The sequence below is a fragment of the Phalaenopsis equestris genome, unplaced genomic scaffold (assembly GCF_001263595.1).
Source record: "Phalaenopsis equestris unplaced genomic scaffold, ASM126359v1 Scaffold000002, whole genome shotgun sequence".
NCBI lineage: Eukaryota > Viridiplantae > Streptophyta > Magnoliopsida > Asparagales > Orchidaceae > Phalaenopsis > Phalaenopsis equestris.
In genome coordinates this window covers 15322581-15347985 of record NW_018164444.1, presented here as the reverse complement: position 1 = coordinate 15347985, position 25405 = coordinate 15322581, and the positions used below count along the sequence as shown (strand labels likewise).

At 33.9% G+C, this 25405-nt stretch overlaps 1 protein-coding gene across 1 annotated transcript; it reads right to left on the bottom strand.

Moving 5' to 3' along the window:
- Positions 1–445: 445 nt before the first annotated feature.
- LOC110024849 (mediator of RNA polymerase II transcription subunit 36a-like) lies at positions 446–16883 on the bottom strand. The gene is made up of 7 exons (XM_020725027.1): positions 16673–16883; positions 16084–16512; positions 15823–15918; positions 13367–13444; positions 13110–13286; positions 1629–1697; positions 446–893 (listed from the first exon to the last, which is right to left on the bottom strand). The coding sequence occupies exons 2-7, from the start codon at positions 16420–16422 to the stop codon at positions 714–716; spliced, it is 939 nt and encodes a 312-aa protein (XP_020580686.1). The 5' UTR covers positions 16423–16512; positions 16673–16883; the 3' UTR covers positions 446–713.
- Positions 16884–25405: the final 8522 nt, after the last annotated feature.

Sequence of the window (25405 nt, the reverse complement as noted above, 5' to 3'; positions counted from 1 at the left end):
CGACAAATCAAACTTTCCCTGACGTCCTCACAAGATTCTAGGGTAGGATGGTATGAAAATTCGACGATTAATTGGCATGAGGAATGACAATTAACCATCACCAATAACAACAAAAAAATTATAAATCAAAATAAATTTCTGCACTTTATTTTTGTTTCTCTTGATGATTTAGCATTTTATGATTCACCAAAGTTTTCCAACAATTATAAATTTATACAAAAATATTAACATAAATGAATTCAAATTACATAATAAAATTACATATGTTCATATTCTTCAAAAACTAAGCTTCACAAATTAACAAACCCTAGAATTATATGTAAATAAGTAGGTTGATCTTACTAAAGTTAATATTACAAAGCCCTTCATAAAAATAATACTTCAATGTCATCTATATATACATAAAGGGTGGGAGAAAGAGAAAAAAAAGAAGCTATTGTGTAAACACCTAAGCTTTGAGTTCTATGCATGTGATTATCTCAAATATAACAGTAGCAACATTATTTAGCAAGCACTGGATCACAGTAAATAAGAACATTAATCCGGACAAAAACTAAACGGTGACCATTACAAAATCAAAAGGCTTCTAATTCTTCAACAGACTGCAACTAAGTTGAGCGATAATGGGTACCAACAATTCAAATAAACAGGCACTAAACTTCAAAAAAAAAAGAGGAATGATAAAAATAGAAATAAATCCACACAAATAATTCTTAAGATTCCACATGCTTCTTCTTCTTTGGCACCCTGTAAGCACCAACCACACAGGCATGGTCACGTTCAAAAGGCTCAAGAGTAACCTGCTCGAAGGGTTTGAACTGATCGGCTTGAAGTTTCTTCACTTCCTGAGCAAACACTGCCTCAGCAGGCACTGTGGAGTCGATACAATTGGCCTGAAAAAAGAGAAGTCTTTAGATGTTAAAAAGTTAAAAATGGAAGTTTTACCGCTCAATTCTTATGTCTAACATCAAAACCTTTATATATATATTATGTCTAACTAATTGTTAAATTATTATGGCTTAATCGATGTTTATATAATTGTTATTATATTTTATGATTTAATGTTTATATTGTTAAGACATTATTATTTTTTTTTAATTTGAACAATCTATTGCTTTTCTTATATTAGGATGTTAATTTTAATGCATTAATAGGAATATAGGATAAGATATTAATATATTACCTTTTATTATTTTGAAATTAATAAAACACTCTTTACTTTGTGCAATTTGTTGATTTTTGAGGTTTATGCTTCAAATCACTTTGAGGCTCTTAAGCCACTCCACGCAACGGCTCAATATCAAATTATGTAATTTTATATATAGACCACTTTATTTATGCATAAAACTGTGCATTTTACCTTTTAAAAGTCAAAATAGTTGTATTTTTGAAATGATATGAAAGATTTGCGTGGTATAAATCTAAAAAGTAAACTTTAGGTTTTAGGTATGTAAATAATAGAAATTGGGTAGCATGTGATTAAATGCCCTAAAAAATTATATAAGTTAGCCAAAAATTCCTAGGGAATAAAATATCATTTCAACATAAAAATATCCAAGAAAGAATTTAAAGGGTGAAAAAAGAAGTAATTTTAGAAAGGGAATATGTGATCAGAAAATGTCAAATACCTTAATTGAGATGACAAAATGACCCTCATTTTTGAGGAAAAATGAAGCATTTAAAGCTAATATCCTTGCCTGTAACATTGCAATAGAGTTAACAGAAAATAATAAATAACAAACTGAAACAACTCAAGTGTCTATAGGTTCCAATAAAAAAATAAAATAAAATAACAGATTACATAAACAGGATTTCATTCACGTTGATCAACTGAAAATATAGTCATTTGCAGCATCAGAAAAAATAAAAACTACTACTTAAAGTATTTGACGAAGAGCAATTGTTAGGCCAACCAAGATTTAAGAATAAAAAAAGCAGGGAGTGGCCATTAATATAATTCGGAAGATTTACACGCATACCACTCAATTCTTATGCACTTGCATATCTAACTCCTGAACTTCATTTTTTGCACACATGCCATCTAGTATGCATGAAAAGGTGTATTATGTTTTTAAAAGTTAAAATAGTTTTTTTTTTTTTTTTATGTGATATGAAAGTTTTTGGTGGTATAAGGTGTTAGATATGTAAATATATAGGATTAGGGTGGGGAGGCATGTACGTAAAGGCACCATGCATATATCTATATAACTTAAACTCCACAATCAAGGACAAGACAAAAGCTTCATGAAAAGCATCTAGTTCGCAAGCTTCCATTGATAAATAGTCACTCATACACTTCTATAAAAGTCAAGTTTCAAACAGAAAAGACAACATCTTACCTTTGGCGACCACATTTTTCTCAAGCCCAACTTTTATCAAATTTTTTTTACAACAAAAAAGATAAGACTAAGACCTACTCTATTGAAAAAAACATGAGGTTTAACTATTCTGTAACGTTTACAATAATTCTATTTCACTAGATATGTCATGCAATTTGGAGTAAAGTTTCCAACTGGAAAAACTTATCAGATATGGAACATTTTCTTCTCTAAATAATCATTTCTGAATTATTTTCTCACTACAATTAACGTATTATATTGTTTAGACTCTATTCCTTGCTGGTGGCTTTGTGCATCTGCTTCTAATGATGGCTGGCTTCTAAGGGGTAATATGATGTCAGAATTAGTATTTCTATACCGATTTTGACTTGTGACTAGGGGTGTAAACAAGCCAAACACGAGCCGTTCACGAACAAAGAGTCGTTTTGTCAACCCTCATCACGTACCCGTAAGATGTTAAGGATTAGGGTTAGGAAAAGATTTAAAAATTATTATTTATATTAAAACATCATTTGAATCTAATTTAATAATTTTTATTCTATTTTATTAATTAATACTTTTAATTGATTATAAATTTTTGTAGCCTTGTAAATAATTAAATTTAAAAAAAAAAACACTCATCAAATATTATATATATATATATACATATATATAATTGATTAGTAGTATTTCGAGCCAAAACAAGCCGAACACAAGCTTCTTAACGAGTAGAACATGAGCTGTTCGCGAACAACGAGCCGTTTTGACAACCCTACTTGTGACCGGTCATAATAATTATAAACATACCAATTTTACCATTTTGAAATTTTACCTACAAAAGCTCATTTAAAAAAAAAACATTTTTAATCATTGTGCTTCTCAAAATTTATGCTAGTTAAATAGAGAAGAAGAGAAAAAGAATAGAGCAACCGAGTGGGGGTTGCGAGGATCTGACGTGCAGAGAGGACAACCGAATTTGTTGGGTAGTGCAGTGTGGATGAGCGTAAGTGGGTTGATTTTTTCATTGAGATATCCACATCCTTCCTATCAAGATTCTCCACCTTTGTTTCCATAATACCCAATCAAATGGATGTCGTAACTGCAAATAAGATGGTTGAGGTGGTTTCCAACCGCAGCTTCGCGAGCACCCCTACAATTCCACCTTAAGACCGAGAACAATGATTCACTAAAGGGGAGACATCCCCGCTGCCAACAAGTTCACTTTTCTCTTCCTTGGGATATGCTCAATGGGGCCCAGTTGGATTCTTTGTTGAAGTGGGCATTGGAGATCCGTTCCTTCAATGCCCGCCTCCTATTGGCTTAGAACCTCAGGAGATAGGCAACTCAGTCCTCTAAACATTCCCAGGTGAAATTTTTTTTTTTTGTGCTAGAGATTATGAGGCAACTCAGTTCTTCAATGCCCGCCTCCTATCGGCTTAGAACCTCAAGAGATAGGCAACTCAGCCCTCTGGACATTCCCTGGTGAGAAATTGTTCGTGCTAGAGATTATGAGGCAACCACCTTGGGTCAGTGTTCTGCGTCTGTTCAACATCATGAGAGGCCTCTTGAGAGTTATCTCCACGTTCCTTACGTTCACCATTAACTAAAAATTTGAATTTTGGAGCAACACCGTGACATGGGATAATGTTGCAGTCACTGATTATATTGCCTTTGGGGTCTTTCCCTTCAACATGGTTTTCCTTCTCGAGCCAAGAATCCTTGGGACATAAGATGTGTCATCATGTGCAACCTCTTCAATTTGGTGGGTGGGTTGGTGATCAATCCCCGCCCGACAATTCTCATCACGGTTGTCACTTTTGAGTGCATTCATGTGCAACCTCTTCAATTTGGTGTGTGGGTTGGTGATCAGTCCCCGCCCGACAATTCTCATCGCGGTTGTCACTTTTGAGTGCATTACCAACCTCAGTGGCAACAACAGAGTTTCGATGGGCCTCCACAGAACCACAATACTACGTCGAGTTTGGTTTTGATGGGATTTTTGGATTCGGAAGGAGTTGGCACATATGTTGCAATTTTCATCTTTGTGACCAACAATCTCGCATTTAAACCAAAGTTGGCTAATTCCCTCATATTTAACAGGTTGGAAAAAATTGTCTTGTTTTCCACGAACCCAAACACCATTTGGTAATTATTTTGATAGATTTATTCTAACAAAAACACGAGCATAGACCTTCCCCAACAATTTGTGAGTATTAATTTTAAATTATTTAATTGACTACAAGACTACAGAGATTTATAAACAATCAAAATTATGAGTTAAAAAATAGAATAAATATATTAAATTCCATTTAAATGAATAATTTAATATAAAAAATAAGATTTAAATCTCGCCTCTACCCATAATGTCATACGACTTAAATACTAGAGATGTCAAAACATCTCGTTTTTTTGCAAACAGCTCATGTTCGGCTCCCCAAGAAAACGAGCTAAACACGAGCCGAGCCAGCGTTTGCTCAAGCTCGGCTTGTTTACACTCCTAATTAGAGAATCCTGCTCCTATATTGAAGATTCCATTGTATTGAACAAAGTGATTGCTCCCTTGTCCATCATGCATCATGGACTGACCCAAAAAGTCCCTTGATTCATTAAGAAGATTTGTTGTGGCATTTCCATAAACATCTAGAGTGCATGTTTAATTATCTTCCTTATTTAGTGCAATAGAGGGGGGTATATTTCCACACTTGCAGAAACACAAATATCTTGTGCCAATTGTTGCCCAACCAAATCAGCATTTTGATCCTCACAAGGAGGGACTTCCATTTCTAGATCCAAATTAGAAGGTTTACACACCTCACTTGTGCCACCTTCATCCTCCATGGTTGTTGCACTTCCAAACGTGTCTAGCCTTATTCTTGGCCTTAGAAGGTGAGCGAGCATACTGAAGAAGAGCGTTCTCTTTGCTAGCATCAACCTCCATTTTGATGCTCATAAGGAGGGGTTCCATTTCTACATCCAAATTAGAAGGTTTACGCCCTCAACTGTGCCACAATGTCCTCCATCACTATCGCCACTTCCAACTATACATGGCCCTTATCCTTGGCCTTAGAAGGTGAGTGAGCGTACTAAAGAAGTGTGTTCCCTTTGTTGGCATCAACCACCATAGATTCCCCAAGTTGGGGAGAGTCACCATGTGGAGATGGTGTTTATGGTGCAATTAACTAGTTGGTTTAGGAGCAGTTGAGTCACCCATATTAGGAGCTTCCCGTCGAAGCTTTGTTCCAAAGCCGAAGATCGAGCAGGGGTCCTCCATGTCCATCTTAGTGAGAATGCACAAATGAGTACCATAAAGCAAAAACATTGGTGATGTTGCCTTCATCTTGTGCCCCAACCGATGGGCATGTTATTCAATGGACATATCAGCTCTATAGTTGGTGCTCACGGATTGAGTAGATTTGTATGTAATGAATGCAGGAGTTTGAGTGTCAAGAGGGTCACAAACACTTACAAAGGATTGGTTTTTGGTTTCTTTCTTTGCATTGGTCTACTTATGCCCAAGCATTCCATAATTGAAGCAAATATGTGGCAAATATGTGGGATGATTTCATACTCAACGGTTGAAAATATTCTCTCATCATGCGTGTCAACCCACACAACGATAGGCAATTTTATGGATAGGTTCATTCAGATACAAATCCAAGCATATAAATTGAGTCCCCGATTGCATGTGTTAGCATCGAGACATAAGGGTTGGCCGAGCATGGTAGCAATGCGAGTAATGTTGCAACTATACCACCAATGGAGTCGAAGATGCGGGAATCATACTCATAAGGATGAAGAAATACCTTGCAGCGAATTTAACTTGAAATTAGGAGATCATTTATCCACACCAACAATGCAGCCTGCAACTATCCAAGGTCCTCGAATAAGCACGATATCACATGCTGGGATTGTTTGAAAAATGCAAACAAAATCAAAATTTAGCAAGATAATCTTTAGAACCCCAATATGAGACCATATGTGATTAAGTACTCTTTGAAGGACTATGTAATGCAACTTTCGCCCTAGAAGTTTCCCAACAATCGCCTTGTATAACTTGCAAAGGTTGGAAATTGCATCCATTTGATTTAAAAAAACACCAATCTCAACAGTGAAATGTTGTAGCTATCTTAGATGTGATCAATTTTTAAGTGATCTAGTCGTTGTCATGCATTAGACCTATGGTTATTGGCAATGGAGGGATGGGATCCACCAATAACATTACCTAGAGAACCTTATGTGCATGAACCTGTGTTGAAATCCTGCTCGGTTTTGCCCAAAAAACAGTCCAGCGTTTGCTGAACTTGCGGGAGAGGCATTCCCTCGAGCGGTTTGCACACATGCAACTAGGAGTCCGACATCCAGTAAATCCAAATCTTGCCGGCCAAAATCCAGCATGCGATCAGCCCTATCCAGGTAAGGGGCATTTCCTCGAACACCTGGTATGCAGTGTGCAGACCAGTCAATATCATGCATAGTAGCATCATGAATTTCTACACCTGCAGGAAAATCTTCATTCACCATCTCCTGCAGTCCCAAAATGACATCACATTGGTCTCCAAACATTGAATTTCGCACCTCATTAAGATGATTCTCGGTAATGGACTTTGTACCTAAAGCTCTGCACAAGGTATTTTCAATTGTTTGTGTCATTTCCTTCATGGGTGCATCATTATGTGTGATAGGTGGCTGCTCCACTACTCCAATTTGCATAAAATTATGTTTATGCACTTCAATTTCATGAAAAACTTGTTGGTTTTGTGTATGGTTGCATCAATACAAATGAAAGTCTCTTGCATTTTTACGGATTTACCATCCAAAAGGTGATAATGCTCTTCTCAGCACATGGAACAGAGGCTGCATCATTCAGCCTCACGGTTGGGGCCATAATGGACGTTGTGATTGTTGCAATGTCATGATTCTCCACTTTGTTGAAAGCATGAACTTCTCCATGATTGACCAAACCTCCATTAACGGCCCTAGCCGAGCCGTCAGCCTCCAAAAATGCATTTCCACCCAGATGCTTCCAAATCTTGCCTAAGCCCTCCATGGGCTTGAACTGAACCCATCCAACACTAATACCACTCTTCGATCCACCTCCCCTACTATTGGTGGGAGAGGACCATACCTAGAGCCTCTCATATCTCCGTCCACCGCATCTCCCCTCCAGCAGACCAAATCTCCCTCTTCTTCTCCTTTCTCGTTCTTCACTCACGCAGTTATCCCAATGGGATCTCCCTCTCATCTGACACAACTCTCTACATGCTCTCCCTTGGTTGTCTTTGACAAGGTTACTCCTCATCTGCATTGCACTGCCCAACAAATCTAATCATCCTCGCTGCACGTCAGACACCCACAACCCCCACTCGTTCGCTCTATCCTTCTCACTTTTCCTCTTTATTTTCCTCTCAATTCATCACTCGCCTACACAAACTCCTCACCACATTATTGTCGTTTCAAAAATAATTTTTTTTTGTTTTTTTGTTTTTTTGCTTTTAGTAATTTTATACATCTTTTAAAGCTTTTTCTTTCAGGGACTTTCACATACATACCACCCAAGTCTTAAGTATTTACATATCTAACATCTAAACTCTATCTTTTACATTTATACCACTCACATCTTTAATAACATATCCAACAAAACCACCATTTTAACTTTAAAATATGAATGCAGTTTTTCAGGCATAGATAAAGTAACATACACATAAAATTAAAGTTCAGGAGTTAGATAACTACATGAAAATTAAGTGAAATTTTTGTAAATATTATTATGTTCTTTTAGGCATACATATGGCAACTATATGCAGTTTTGGCTATCACTGCTAATGTAATTATTTGACTTAACTAGTGAAAATTGAGTTTCGGCTAACAATGCTCCTCAAACCTAAACCATTATGAACATAATAATTTTTAACTAAAGTGAGAGATTGACAAGGCAGAGCTTTGAAATAGTTTGGATTACTTCAATTCTCAAGAAAATAATGTCATGCATAGAATAACAAAAGATAATTCAAAACAAGAATAAAAAATTGCAACTCTGACAAGCACCACTGCACAATAAAAAAACAAATCTATAATGGATATACCATAACAATCACCAAGTAGATAAACTAAATTTTATTCACTCAAAATGTCATAGTAGCTAAGAAGAGTTATACCATGCAAAAAATCAGTCCAATATGCGTTATAAAAAGAAAGTGTTTTTAACATGCCACATTCTAAAAATATGGAAAGCACCTTCAAAAATCATTACAGAACACAGACTAAAGTGATAGTGCAACTTTCCTACCACCACAGAAATAAGTTAAATAAAGACTCAAATAGAAAAAAGCAGAAAAAGAAGCAAAATCCCTTTAAAAAAATGTTGTAGGAAAAGTAGATTTTATTGAAGAATATCGGAGGTATTATAAACATTTTTTGCATTGGAGAACATTTAACAGAAGCTTTCTTCAAGGTATCAAAACCTAGAAAAGCTTTGGATACAGAAAGTTGGTTCCCACCATAAATTTCTGAAAACCAGCAAACAAAGCTACAACCAAATTGGCATGTGGCTCATTGAAATAAAAGTAGTGTCGTAAAAGATTTTTAAGATGTATCAATGAACGATAAAAGTTGTATTTTTTGTTTACAGTATATTTAGACTCGCATTCACCAAAAGAGCTAATCCAGTCCAAACACAAAAAAGACTTTTGCCTAACTCAGTATTTATTTAAAATCCATATAAATATTACTTTAGAAGAAAAAAAAGGAATGATACCATGAGAAGGGAAAAAGACTGAAAACTATCCGCAAGCATTGACACTGAAAATAATCACCAGCCAAAATAGATGCTGCAAGAAGAAACTCATGAAATATCACAATAAGAAACCATTTAATTCAAGAACAAACATTCACACACGGATGCTACTTGATAAAATCAATTAACTTATGGATAATATTCAAAGCACGATATAATGCTTGGTATTATATATCATTATTTTTATATAAAGGGTACATGAAAATAACATCATACAGCAAGATGAAGAAGAAGTCTTTATCCAATTAAGTGTAATCGTCTAGATGGATTCTTTTTCTCCATTATATCCTATTGAGTGTCACATTGTCATTTAAATCTAATAGATTAAGAACATTGTTATACAATATGTCCAAGTCTTTTTAGGTCTACATTTGTCTTTCTTAAAGTAAGTTGAATCTAAAACATCTACGCTCCTAACCGGATCATCAAATGATCGACATTTAATATGATCAAACCATCTAAGACGACTCTCTCTAATCTTGTCTACCATTAGAGCTACATCAATTCTTTCATAGATAGATTTGTTTTGCATTTTGTCTCTACGTGTCAAGCAACTCATCCACCTAAGCATTCTCATTTCAGCAACACTTAACTTTGTTTTGCGCTTTTGCTCCAAATATCAAGTCACTCATCCACCTAAAGAATCATCTCAGCAACACGTAACCTTATTATATGCGTCTCTTTTAAAGCCAGCATTCTGCGCCATAAAGCATTGCATGTCTCACCATTATCATATAAAATTTTCTTTTTAAGTCTAAGTGGCATTTTTCTATCAAACAATAAGCAACAATAAGCCCGATGCATTGATGCATTCCTCCACTTCAACCAGCCAACTTAAATTCTACTAATAACATCCCCATCTATATCATCATCACTTTGAACATCAGACTCGAGATATCTATCTACAACTTTCACAACTTTTAATGATTTGATCACCTATAGTTACAAATATGAAACTAGAGTTATAGTTACAAATATGAACTATAGTTACAAATACGAAACTAGAGCTATCTACAGCGTTCACACCTTTTAATGATTTGATCAATTATAGTCACAAATACGAAACTAGAGCTACTACTACTAAAATTACATTCCATGTATTTAGTTTTAGATCTACTCAAATGAAGGCCTTTAGCCTCCAAGTAGACCTCCATAATTCAAGTTTTTCCTGAACATTTTCTGTATTCTTATCCACAAGAGAGATATCATAAGCGAAAAACATACATCAAGGTACATCCTCCAGTAAATGCCCAAAAAAAAACATTCATAACTAAAAAGATATATATATATATATATATATATATATGGGCTTAAAGTCAATCCTTGATGTAATTCAACTGAAATAGGAAAATACTTGGTCAATCCTCCCACAATCCCTCTGTTCAAACACAAATAACAACTCTAGTATACATATCTTTAATGACTTAAATATAAGTCATATCAAAATTTTTATTTTCCTCTCCATAAAACTTCTCTCGAAACAGTATCGCAAGCTTTTTTAAATCAATAAAAAATCATATGCAAATTCTCCTTACACTTTTTCTACTCTTTTATCAAATCTCTCAATAAATATATAGCTTCCATGGTAGACTTGTCCGACATAAATCCAAACTGATTACGAGAAATATTTGTATCATGTCCTAACCTATGTTCAATTACTATCTCCCACAATTTTACAGCACGACACATTAACTTAATTCCTCTATAATTTGCACACAATTGTGCATCCCCTTCATTCTTAAAAATGGGACCAAAATACTCTTTCCTCCCTCCTTAAGCATCATTTTTTTTAATTTTTAAAATAATATTAACGAGTTTATTAAACCAATAAACTATGAAATCTCCTAATAATTTCCACACTTCAATTGGGATTTAATCAGGGCTTGCTGATTTTACACCATTAATTTTCTTTAAAGTCTCCTTAACTTATTTTTACTAATGAAATAGCAAAAAAAAATATTATTAATGATATTAAGATTACTACAATTTATCGTATTTTCATAAACTTAATTAAAAATTTTATTAAAATAACTCATTCACCTAATAACATCCAAGAAAAGCACTTTGTTTATTTTCATCTTTACTTTTTTTTATCTTAGTTTGGCTCTTTTATACAAATATTTTTCACTCTTTAGTATCTAATTATTATAAATAAATTAAAAACATAATTCATAGCATCACAAACTATTCTCTTAAACCTCCTACGGGCTACCTGATAGATTTCTTAGTTCTTGAATATTTTACATTTAAATAAATATTTATAATAACTTCAATTTTATCTTTTATTGCACATTATTATTTCACCACCAACTCTTATTATTTATAAAAACTTTTCTTTTTGATTCTCCAAGTACATCTTTTAATGCCCATTAGTTTATCTCACTTATTTTGTGCTAATAATGCTTATCATTTTATCTTAGATAGAATTAGCTCTTTCAAGAGCATCCCAAATATTGAAATCTCAAAGTTTACTCATAAAAATAATTTTATGTGACTTTTAGGTACCCCTATCTAATTTTACGACAATGTTTCACTGTATTATTTATCTTAGAACTTCTTATCTTAAGACTCATAATGAAAATGATACATTATTATTGATAAGGCATGGTTCAAAGAAATCTGATAGAACAAAAGATGACCTAAAAAGTTTACCATTATTTCAGAACAGGATATAAAAACCAACCAAAAAAGAAATTCAAACATTGTTATATGAAGGAACTTTTCATGAGGTCAAAAAATGAATTTCAAGAAATGACTAATGAAAGATCAATACAAAAGAGTAAACATCATGAGTACATATATAAAGTACCTTTCGTCAATATATAAATAAAAAGAAAACCAATTAGTATGCATCTAGCATTAATAAATTTTACGACTTACAAACGAACTATTTAATTCTTATCAGCTACAGCAAGCCCATATGAAAAAAATACAGCAAGTAAATATCATGATAAAATATATTATCAACTAAACATTCTTCCATGATAGAATTGTCGTGTTCAAAGAAGAATTACAAAAAAGTTTATTATTTTAAATATAAAAGAGCATGCAAAACCTGTAAGCTAGTAATATATAGCATTGTTCTAACAAAATTATACTGTGTTATTAAGAGGTTCTTAATTTGATGATAAAACTGAGTATAAATTTTAACATGTTCATCTTTTATGAAATTAATAAACATATACGCGCGTAGCAAAAATGACTTGTGGATGCCAGGTGATAAATAGCTGATGACATTGACCTTCAAATAGAATATTGTACTTAAAACTAGTCACTCGTACACTTTTCATTTTTGAGAGAAACCTATAAAAAGAGGAAAAAAAAGGTGTTTTATCATTCCAAAAAATCTAGAAATTGCATACATATTTGCATCAGAAACTCGAACTTCATCATCCATATGATATCCAGAAGGGGAATCCGAGTAGTTCATCATGTGCCTGATAATAATATAAAAAATGCATACCAAGACAGTTAAGTCAAAGCTCAAGAACCATATCATGCTCAATGTGCATAACCCGTTATGTGTAATAAGAAGAAAAACAGAAGCAAATCTGCAAAAAAACCTCATTTTTGTGAAATTGTGATTAAAAAAAATCATATCAGAAACCAACAGTTCAGTGCTGCAGTTAACCTTTATGAAAAACAGATAAAATACAAAATTATATTAATGTAACAAATTCTCAAGCACTTTTTTTTTTTTTTTGCTGAAAAGAAAATTAGACATCATCCTAGGAAAAATTGAGTGTTTGCGTGCAAAATTATCAAAACGTGTTCCACGCAGATTTACATGAAAATGAAACTAGGGATGAAAATAGCTAAAGCAGGTATTAACAAAATGATTTATCAATATACAATAAAGAGTTTAATCAGCAATAAAGTTAATAAAAAAAACTAAACAATAATATTTAAGTAACAAATAATATCTAAATAAACCGAACTGAGAATGAAAAAAAGATGCCATGTTTTCTGATATTCATATGTAAAGGAAAAACATATACCTGATCCGGCTGAGCAACATCAGAAAAAATAACATCCACCATTCCAACTAACATCCGATATCTAGTAGGATGTCTGGCATCTTCAATTATTGGTATAACATTCGTGCGTTTTTTCGCCATATTTACGAGGTCCCTACCACTTCTATTCGAGAATTCAACAGCATAGACCACACCAGTCTGCCAAGTTCCAAACGCGTTTAAATGAGACAATAATGAGCTGAAAGAAAGCCTAATTTGTTACAAAGGAAGAGACTTACCGGTCCAACAATATCAGAAACATGTGATACTGTAGTCCCTGATGCAGCTCCAAGGTAGAGAACCCGAGAGCCAGGAGCCTAGAAGAGAATAAAAACTTAGAATAAATGTAAGCATGGATGAAGTTCGTGAGTGGTGTAAAATTGATAGAAAAGCGATAAGATGGAGAAGATAAGATATTTTTTATATTCAAAAACTTAAATAAAACTGTCAAGGCCTTCATAAAAAAAGGAAGACTTACATACATACCACTCAATTCTTATACAGTTACATATCTAACACCTAAACTTTAACTTTTAGGTACATCTCACCTTACTTGTGCATGAAAAACTGTATTATGACTTTTTAAAAGTTAAAATAATGGTATTTCTATGTGATATAATAGATTTGAGCACCCGAAACCTCATCTCCCCAAAAATAAAATGTAATATTTGAACCAAACAAAACTGAGCATTTAAATACAGCATACATTGCAAATATAAATAATTGAGTTATATAAATGCCTTTCCAGGCCTACTTAAATAGAAAGTTTGGTTTGTGTAAATAGGATGATCAAAATTAAAAATAACAAAAAGAACTTTCATTCAAAGAAAACTGACTGGCTATATAGTTCAAGGGGCATTGGAGGTAAAATTTAAAAAAAAAAAAACGCCCTTCCTAACTAAACTTTAGAAGCGATACCACATAAATGAGAGCAACAAACAAGGCGACTCGAGCAAGTTTAGAAATGATGATATAGTGTGGCATCAAAAGTAGACTGTTAAAAGAGCAATTTATACACTTTTGTTTCCTATGTCAATTTAAATCAATCAAAAGCAGTCAATACAGGTGTTTAGGCTATATCTTGAGTAATGAAAAAGAAATTCAGGGTGGATTTATAAATAAGAATACAGTTCGAAACATCACCCTATCTCAAATAATTTCTAATCTAACCCAATCTTGCTCGACACTTTTCAATGTTTTGTACTTTTGTATCGCCTGCAACAGCAACCGACTTCTTTTAGGCAGAATAGAATATTATGTTTATTTAAAATAACTGTATAAATGATGAAAAATAATGTCATGTTCCAAATGATTCAAAGTAGGCTACTGTAATATGAGAGTAGAGTAAGTCAATCGACCATTTCATTAAAAAAAACAACCATGACAATGCTTTATTGGAGGAAGACTGCATTCCTTTAGCATAAAAAGTTCCGTATAAATTGTGTTCAAATTGAATTAATTTATGGGTATGAAAAACAGTTTTTTTTTATTTTACGAACAGATTTTCATGTCAATTTTTCTCTTTAGTTAAGAAAATAATGTATTTATTTTTTGCTCTTGGTCGCACTGTTTCATTGATTCTTAATGTTGGTATTATTTTCAGATGAATTGTAAATTAAGAAAAACAAGAGCCCGGCCAAAAAATAATTTTTTTATTTAATATTCATAGCTCTAAAACTTGAAAAAATATGTTCACTCACTTTTATAACTTTTTCAATGGAATTTACATAATTTTCTATCTGTGCTTCTAATAATTCAATCACCACAATCTTTTTAACATTAAAATATTATGATTTTCAGCACCTACCATCATACAACTGATTACAACCAAATTCTATTTAACTTGACTTGCAGTAACGTGAATTCAAATTTGGAAATCAGTTAAATATAAAAGACAAAATATATCATTAAATTTCTTATAAATAATTCAGATGCAACTCTAACTGGGTAATTTTGTCATTGAAAATTTATCACTTGGGGAGCTACCTGATACAATTTATAAAAAACTATTGCTCCTCTAAATTCCTCACATATTATAGCATCTCTGTGATTTTATTTTATTTTATTACAAACTTGAAATGATGGAGAACGATTTATAAAACCAAGCGTGGATGATAGAATTGAAATTTGAGATTGACTGGGTCAAAAAAATTTCCTTTAGATTGATTAAAATGAACATGAGAAACTAAAAGTAAAAAAAATTGTAGCTGATAGGAATCACTAGCATAATGGGCAACTTTAAAAGCTGTACTGTAAAAGAATACCCACAAAAATCATCCATTTAGCAGAATGAATTTGCCATTTTTCTTAATTTTTAATTAGAGAGGCTCCCTTCCAAATTCAATTAAGAAGAGTCTATAGCTATTTTAAAAAAAATTCTCTTTTTTTGCTCCAAAGTTACGCTCACAGATAGACAAAACAAAAATAAGACAATGATTGTTATAACTAAGTTAAATTGAATATTAACTTTAATTTTAAATTTATTGCTAATTGTGAAAGCAGATGCACACAGAACTTTCCATATCAAAAACATTTTACCAAATAGAGATAACTTAGTAAACAAAAAATAAATTGCTTGATAATGTTAATGCAAAGAAGAAAGAAGCTGTTTGAATAAGAAAAATCTTTTTTTTATCAACATCCGAAGTGAAGATATGTGCATCGATTAACTTGAATAATATGGAAGCAAACTCACGATCCAAATATTATCAACACCACCAAGAATCGCTGCTGCAAGTTTCGACCTAAATGGATTCCACACCCTGTACTCCATCTTAGTTCCGTCCTCAGTCTGAAATAAGAAAACAATAAACATATAAAACTCAACAGAAAAAAAATAATAATAATACAACCATCCAGAACTAGAGCCGTCATAAGCGAATCTTCGCACAACGAGGAAACCACTAAAATATGCAAATATCACCGAGCAAAGTTCATCTAGATCTTAGCCGATCACCTGAACAGAAACACGTTTCTCCCCATAGACGGATTCACCGGGAACCATGTTCTTAGTACAGAGGGCGTCTTCCTTTCCCTTCGCTACGAAAACACCATCATGTCGATGAGGCATCACTACGACCTTGCTTCCGCCTTTCATCCCCCCACGGCCACCTCTCCCCCTCGTACCACCTCGGCCAGCTCCTCGGCCGCCGCCAAATCCACGGCCTCTCCCGCCGCCTCTTCCTTCGCCTCTACCTCCTCCGCCTCTACCTCCACCACCTCTTCCTCGGCCCCTACCGCCGCCTCCATCACTCCGGCCCCTGAACCCACCGCCTGAAGTTCTTGGAGGTCTCATGGTTGCACCTCGAAAAAAAAAGTTCAAGGGGAGAACTTAGGCTCTTTTAGGGGCAGCTCGGTAGCCGTCAAGCAAGATTTAGGCTAAATCCTGCCAAACAGAAAAATAAATCTCCATAAATCCTGAGATTTGGTAAATCCTAAAAATGACGCCGATTCGCCGTAAATCTGGGATTTCGTGAATCCCTTGAAACGTCGGATTTAGTAAATCTGGGACGAGCGAAGAGAAAGAATGGGGCGAACAGGCTTACCTTCCTCAATGGTTTCTGGTAGCGGTGGAGCGTAAGGATGAGAAAGATGGAAGTTTCGGTGGTCTACGTAATCCGCGATCCCGTCGTTGAGGAAGGCGATGGTTTTGAGCGAAACCGGGAGGGGGAGGGGGAGCGAGAAAAGCGAGGGTTTAGGCGGGGATGTGAAGTTTGAGCGAGAAAGGGTGAGGCTAGGGTTTTGGGCGGAGAGGGGAAGTGGTGTATAAATACTTTATTAATTTAATTGTTTACTAATTAATAGTTAATTTATATATAATTAAATAAATTTAAATGTAATGATTTAATAGTTAAGTAATGAATAAACATATTTTAGAAATTTTTAACTTACTTAATAAATTTTAAAATAATTATTAATGTATATCATTGGTTAATAATTTGTTATTGTTAAATTTAGAGTGACTTTTTAAATTTTTCTTACAAATTATATGGTAGAATTGTCATTCTCATTGTGTAGTAGTATTTTGGGGGGAGAATGTTGAGTATTATTTCTTTTCTTTACTTTTTATGATCTTTTTACAAGTAAAATTGAATATGATGTGTTGCACAATTAAAGTTTATATGTAAAATTAGTTAGCATAATCATTACGTGTTCTGATCAATCAATAGAAAATAAAAAGATGAAATATATATGAAAATGCTCATCTGTTTGTCTCAAATTTTTTTTGTTGGTTTATTTTGTTTAGATAGATATGTGAGTACTTGTTTTCAGTTTTCTAACAAAATATGTCACTCGAATTACTTGCTCTTGCCATCTGATTAGTGTGGAGTAATGTCTCGCGAGAGAGAATATTGAGCATTACTTCCTTTTTTTAGTTTATCTCAAACTTTTGTAAATAGAATTGCATATAATTTGCTGCACATTTGAAATTTTGCATGATAGATGAGTTAGCAACATTCTTACGTGTCCTCATCAGTTACCAGAAGTAATGAGATGAAATATATATGAGCAATACTTATCTGTTTGTTTCAGATTTCTTCATTGGTTTATTTTGTTTGGATAGTTACATGAGCATTGGTTTTCAGTTTTTCTGATAAATTATGATGTCTGAATTGCTTAGAATGTTGAGCATTGTTTCTTTTCTTAAGTTTATCTGAGACTATAATAAATATAATTGCAAATAATTTGCTTCACCTTTAAAAGTTTACATGATAGATAAGTTAGCAGCATTATTGTCTGTCTTAACCAATCAGGAGAAACAATGAGGTGAGAAATATACGAGCAATGCTCATCTATTTTTCTTAGATATCTTTGTTGGTTTATTTTGTTTGGATAGTTAAGTGAGAATTTGTTTTCAGTTTTTATGAATAATTTGGTCGAATTGCTCAGAATTTTGAGCACTATTATTTTTTCTAAAACAGAAACTTTTATAAATAGAATTATATATGTTTTGTTGTACATTTGAAGTATACATGATGGTTAAGTTAGCAGCATCCTCATTAGTTCTGATGAATCAGCATAAGTAGTGAGATGAATTATATATGAGTAATGCTCATATGTTTGTTTCAGATTTCTTTATTGGTTTATTTTATTTTGGTAGTTGTATGAGTAATAGTTTTGAACTTTTTCTGACAAATTATGCTAATCGAATTGATTGCTCTAACATCCTCATTGTGAAGTAATATTCTTTGGGGACAATCTAGAGTACTGTTTCTTTTTTTTTAGTTTTCTTTTTCAAAAATATTTATAAATAGAATTACATATGTTTTGCTGCACATTTGAAGCTTGCATGATAGATAAGTAAGCAGCATCCCGACATGTTCTGGTCAGTTAGTAGTGGTAATGAGAGAAAATATATATATGAGCAATACTCATTTGTTTATTTCAAATTTATTTGTTGTGTTATTTTATTCAAATAGATATGTGAATTGTGGTTTTAAGTTTTTCTGACAAATTATGCTAGTCGAATTGTCTGCTCTTGCCACTTCCTCGGTGTAGAGTATATGCATTCAATGAGGGGTGGGAGGGGTGGGGGGGAATGTTGAACATTGCTTCATATTTTTTAACCGTTTTTTTTTTCTATTGAGACTTTCAAGAATAGAATTGCATATGCTCAGCTGTACATTTGAAGTTTTCATAATCAAACAGTAGAAATTATGGAATGCAGTACATTTCAACATTTTTTGTCTGTTTCTTTCATAATTTTGTGTGTACTTGTCATGCATATGCATTCAATGAGGATATATTCCGGATAAGAAATCAAATGGGGGATGACATTCAAATGTTAGTTAGAGCGATGATGGCAAATAACTATTGAAGGGATCAACAGATCATCACTTGTCAATTTTAAGGTTGTTTTACCACATATACTACCTGTCACGAAAGAACACGTTCGAGTGCTTATTTGATTTAGGAAAATGGTGATTATGGATGGAGTCTTCTTTGGTTAAGTGATATCACTAAGCTCTAATTGTTACCTTGATGATCCAAATTGGCTAGCACAATAAAAAACATAAATTGGTTATGACATCTTATCTGGCATGTATTTTGAGGGTTTGCATTAGTGCTTGGATATGCATAACAAAAACACCAAAAAAATTGAAATGAACAGATGGAAAATGCTCATATATATTTCATGTCATTGCTTATACTGACTGATCAGAACATGTAAGGATGTTGCTAGCTTATTTACCATGCAATATTCAAAAGTGCAGCAAAGCATATGCAAACTATTTATAAAAGTCTTAGCAGAAAAAAAACTACAAAAAAGAGAGACAGTGCTCAACATACTCCCCAAAAAATATTACTCCACAATGAGGATGCAAGAGAAAACAATTTGACCAGCATAATTTTTTATAAAAAATTGAAAACCAGTGCTTACATGTATCTTCATTCAAAATAAAACAATAAAGAAATCTGAAACAAATAGATGATCATTGCTTGGTTTGTTTGAATGATTTATATAACTTCATATTTTTTTTCGACCTTTTGGTTGTCTGGTTTTTGTTTGTGACGAGGCTTTCATAATACGATTTGATAGACACATTTCACACTTCTTATGAAATGTTTAGTAGAACAATGTGAAAAAAAACATGACCCTCAACTGATTACGAAATGTGAAAGTGGAAAAAAAATGACCATGCCAATTTGACTTGAATATTGCCTGGTCTTTATGCTTACATAACACAATTGGTGATCATGTATAGAACTATCTTTGAGATCTATGAACTGATTATGAGCCGTGCTTCTACTTTTTATTTGACATATTATTGTTTAGATTCATGTATTGTTGTTTTGCATGTCAATTTTTGTTGATATATTTCTTTTTTTTTTACTTAGATATCATATGGGCAAACAAAAAAAAAATGTTAGATATCCGCTATTTGGGATATGAAGACAAAGATAATTTAAAAGAGGTAGAAAAGATCAATGAATCAACAACACATTTTAATAAGAAAATATGACAAAATATAATCAAACTCCTTCAAGAAAGAATTGATAGATTGTACGACAAAACTCGGTTGAAAAATAAATGGGACCAACTTAAAAATTATTGAAAGTTATGTAAGGAGCTCAAGAGAGGGGCCACTGGTTTAGGATGGGACCCCATAACAATTAATGCATCTGATAAGTGGTGATAAGAGAACAATTTAATAAGTAAAACATCTTACATTCAATAGTTCTTAATTTAAAATTCTACATCTTAGAAGACCAATTTATCAATTGTAGGTTTTACCGAATGCAAAGAAATTTAAACTTCTTGGCATTGACTCGGAGCTGGCGGAGCAGCTAAATGCTATGTTTCTTGGTGTTGTAGCAAAATGGGTCAATGTATGAGCCAAAACAAAAAAGTCCACCAACATGTTCATTCGAACAAGGTCTACGAGGAATAACAGAAAGTAATGGAGCAAGGGGAGTACATTCACTCCAAGCGACCTGCACTCTTGGCGCAAAAAAAGAAAAAAAAAACTAAAGTTGGGCAGCTCATCTATCACTGCAGATATCACAGCTGGTAACAAACTGCACCAACATTATTTCAAGTGCCTTCACTGCTCTCCAAGCATACCCAATAATGATAGATGTTGGCAATAAATTTTCACGGACATGCTTCTATATTTATTTACTGTAAAACTTCTGGAGGATCGAAACAAGGGAGATGCTTTCTTCACGATGCTCCTTGAACTGAGGATTCCTTACCTTCGTTATTTTTTAAAGAGTCCGACTAGTTATATGTCATGCACATGTTTTTTTTAGTTGTTGGTAATATGACAGAGTGGTTATTTGTAGTATTTGACATTTCTGTTGTAAATTATGGCTTGTGTGTACTATTTCAGACGTTTGATTATTTCTAGATTTCCATATTTTAAAAACTTTCATTGCGCACATTTTAAGCATTTACCTGCACTGAGAATATCATGTTCTTTTGACATAAACTTAACATTATTATTTCTGACAAATGGAGTCACCAAATTATGAGGAGATTATAGAGATAGTTGAGCAAGCAACATGTTTTCCCAATTCTTTTAAGATGTTCTTTTTTGTTTTCTGGTTGCAGGTGGTTTATACAGGGATTCTCTTCGTAGATGTTATGTTTAGAGATACTTCGATTCGATCATGTTTGGACGTATATTCTCAACTCATTACACAAGGATTACCCAAATATAAGTGTTCCACTTGTTTCATTTTATTTGTTTGTTTATTTGTTGTCGTATATCATTCTTTTTTTTTCCTCTTCTCTTCGAATAATTGATATGATTCAGGATGGCGACGTTCTTGAATAAGAGAGTTATATGACGACATATAAATAGACAAGTTGGCGAATTTGAGTGCTTTATTTTGGGGTCAAGAATAGTTATATGACGACATATAAATAGACAAGTTGGCGACTTTGAGTGCTTTATTTTGAGGGATGTAACCCCTTCCAGAGGAATGTAACCCTCTTGTTAAATGCATCTTGAGGGATACTCATGAATACTCTCAAAAATGAAGTTTCACTTATATTCTCACATCCCAAATGAGTAGCAGCTCATCAACATCAGAACCTATTAAATAACGAGAATCACCTTGACAGGGATATCCATATACGTTAAAGCTCATCAGCTCATCGGTAATCGGGTCATCAAGATGATATTAGTGAAGCAAAGAAGCGAAAAGGCTCAAAGGGGCTAAAAAAAGGAAGGCTAGAGTAATCCTAAACGGTAGAGGCAGTACAGTCAGGGTATCACGGACCCGTCGTACAAAGCTACTGAGACCCTAATTCTATCAGGTGTTGAGGACCAAAGAATATTAAATGTTCTTAATGCTTTGCACATGTTTGTGAATGAAATTGTACTTTAAGGAAAAATTTTTTTATATTTTTCTTACAGATACAATATGTATTAGGAGTGGAGCGAATTTGAGATGAAATGGAGCAAAATGGAGGTGAGTGGAGCTATGAAGGACACAGGAGACCAGCGCCTTGGTGCCAGGACTCTTGAGCTCCTAGGTGTTAGTCCAATGCTGGGAAACCAGTAGACTAACGCTTCTCTTAGGTGTCAGTCCCATGCTGAGAAACTGAAGCTAAGGTACAACTACCCCAACACCTTGATGCCATTATTTTTGGCGCCTTAGCACCCCATATAAAAACTACAGAAAGAGAGCCTGACGTCTAGGCACCAGCTCCCTGGCACCTAAGCGCCAATAACTGCCTGGGCAGCTTTCAACAGTTGTTTCACACGAAGAAGAGAGTTATTCAACACGATAAAGGGGACTTTAATGAAGGAAAAGGGGAGCATTTTTCTTTTCTTTGGAGTCTTGGTCATTATTTTGTTGTAGGGGATTGTATGAGAGTATTTTGTGATGGATTTAAAGAGAATTTCAAAGTGTAAAGCAAGGACAGTGCTCAAATTAGCAACAAGGGAGAAAGAAATCCTTGGAGTAGCATTCTCAAAGCTTTGTAAGGAGTGGAAAAGATAAGTATTGTATATTTTTGTTTTTGTATTTATGTAAAACACAAATTTATAGTGGATTTACATGTTTTCAAAGATTTTTTGTGGTGTTTTCTCAATACTTTTATTAGTAGAATTTTTACCTTTCCCTAGTGGTGATTAAGTAGGTTGTGTAGGATTGAAGGAATGTTTTTAAATTTTTTTGTAAAATCTTTAATGTGATGAGTAATCTTCTAATCTTCATTTATTTTTAATTCTAACCAAGTGATTAGTTAAAATATTTTGTGACCCATAATGACTCAGGAGAACTATGAAATAACAACTAGGTTATTCGTGTTGAACTATAGGGTATGAACCAAGTACACTATAGGGAGATGCAAATGTTAGGGAAATAATCTTTAATTGGTTCAAATTGGGGATTAAGGAATTAAAACCAGTTTAACCAAACTTCTTTATGCACTCAGGAGAGGGTAAAAAAGAGAGTTGCTCCTATTTGTCACCAGCCTTAGTTACAATTTGCAATTTTTCATTTCATTCACTCCACTTAATTCATTGCAATGGAGGGTAGCTTTACAAATTGATTATCACCAATCCAACTATATTAAGTTGAATTTCAGTAGGAGTAAACCATTAAAAGTAGTTTGTAATTCTGTAGGACTAGTTAGCACAAATTCTAACCAAATTACTTCCAAGCTAAGAATGAATGTAGTAAGCTAGAAATTTTCCTAAAACTTAAACATCTCCTTCCCTATGGGTTCAATAACCTGGACTCAAAAGTCTTATATTACAAAAGCGATACATACACTTTTGTAAGGCCCTAGAGTGCAAGTGCACCTGAACTTAAGTCAAGGCTGCATCATCAGGTCGTGAAGGAAGTCGACCCAATACGTCCAGATATCCCTGGTCAGCAATTTGTGAATTGTGTCATCCACGGAGATCTTGGTATCCTTAAGGTCAAATAAATGAAACTCTTCCACGACTACAGATGGGGCTCCAAGAGGTGGGATTTTTACCCGCGCGAAGTTACATGGATGTCGTTGGAAAGAAAGGAAAGAAGATGTTTGACAACAAAGCTGAAAACACTCTCTACGAAAGGACTTACACCCGCCTTGAGCCTTCTAACACCCTAAACGCATTAGAAAGCCTTCTAACACCCTAAACACACTAGAAAGCCACCAAAGTAAAATTTATGATGGGTCAGTCGGGTTGAATAAGCTCAGGGCTTTTCCCCGGGACATGCAAATATGATACAGTTATCTATCACAATCTTATGTGTGAAGGCTTTATTAATTATAATTGAGGTGATAGTCATGCATGCAACTCATTTAAAATTCAGTCTGAAAGCTATGTTGGAAAGTAAATGTACTAATTTTAAAGTCCCGAATGTTTTAATCCTAATACTTTCATTATCTCGAGCATTTCATTATGATTTTGTAGCAAAGTTAGAATTTTAAATCGTAAAGAGCTAATATTGTATTTGTGATTTACAGACAAACCACAGAAGAAAAAGAAAAATTCATTCTTAGCATGCAAACACGCAATAAAAAACAGTAAAACAAGTCAAATCAAATAATAAGAAAATGTCGGTGCCGCTAAGTTAGCAACATATCTCAACAAAGAAAAAGAGCGGCCGAACTCTGCATATACATGCCTGGTCCTAATTTTATATATCAATATCAAACGCAGAATTAAGATACATGACATGAGCTGCTACTCCTGGTCCCCCGCAGCCTGATTCCCATACCAAAACTTCTGGGAACCCGTGTTTGTATTTTATTTCCACTATAAGACTCTTCTAAGAACTCTTAAAAATACATAGAAAAAATAAAAAAAGGACTCTAACTGCACGAAAATATGTTAGCGCAGAAAGCTATCTACATATAACATGTCTGAGCCATGTCTAGCGGGGGAGCTAAGCAGCACCTGCAAGCAGAAGTTAACATATAAATCATCACATGCTCCCCCTTTTATTGTACACGTGTGTATGCGTATATGACATGACTTCCTGCAGAAGAGCGACCTAATAGACTATCATGCGTATAAAAAAAAATAAGCACACACAAGCACACTAAAAACACGAGCAGAAAAAGACACCTAACTAGGACAACCACGCCAACACAAAATAATAGTCAGGTGTTAAAAAATACTACATAGCAAACTAGTCATAGCCTAACACACTATCTAACGATAAGTGTCTAACCAAAATTTAAGTACACAGGGTAAAGTCTCTGGTTACTGTACAACTCTGTCCTAAAGATCCAATGGATCTAAAATAAATCACAAGAAAGGAGTGACACTTCAAAAGGTGGCATCACCTATGCCCTAACATATATAATTTTAGAATTGGCGAATAATAATTATAATAACAAAAATATATATTTTTATATATTTTAAAAGAACAGACCGCTAAGGGCAGATCCAGAGCAAATCATGTGACCTGCTTTAGAGTCCTTGGATCTTTAACACAATTATAGTGTTTGTTACTACTGATACAGAAACTCACATTGCTCGTCGAGACATCCTTGAGAGCAATGCTCATTTCAGTATCATGACAAACAAACAAATCACTCTCATTATGAGTAGAACAAGTCATCAAAGCGAATGAGCAAGTATACAATCATGCAAGAGACGCACACCATGATTGTTAGATTGAAGCATGAAACAATCGCAACGGGAGCCCAAAAGGGCGAAGTACACATCATGCAAATGAATGCAATGATGCCACTTGCAACATGACAAACACGAACGGATGTACCGATAAAACATACTACCTATGGAAAGGAATTACATCTGCTCGGGGGACCTAGTGTGACATTCGACAAGCAGACACCAACTACGAGTGAGGTTGCA

Bases quoted from the DNA above. Each gene is read 5' to 3' on its own strand.
- LOC110024849 (XM_020725027.1), bottom strand. From the start codon at position 16,422: ATGAGACCTCCAAGAACTTCAGGCGGTGGGTTCAGGGGCCGGAGTGAT. The intron at 13,445-15,822 runs GTGAGTTTGCTT...ATTCTCTTCTAG, and splicing joins GTGTTGATAATATTTGGATC to GCTCCTGGCTCTCGGGTTCT. The intron at 1,698-13,109 runs GTATATGTTTTT...GCAATGTTACAG, and splicing joins ATGTTGCTCAGCCGGATCAG to GCAAGGATATTAGCTTTAAA.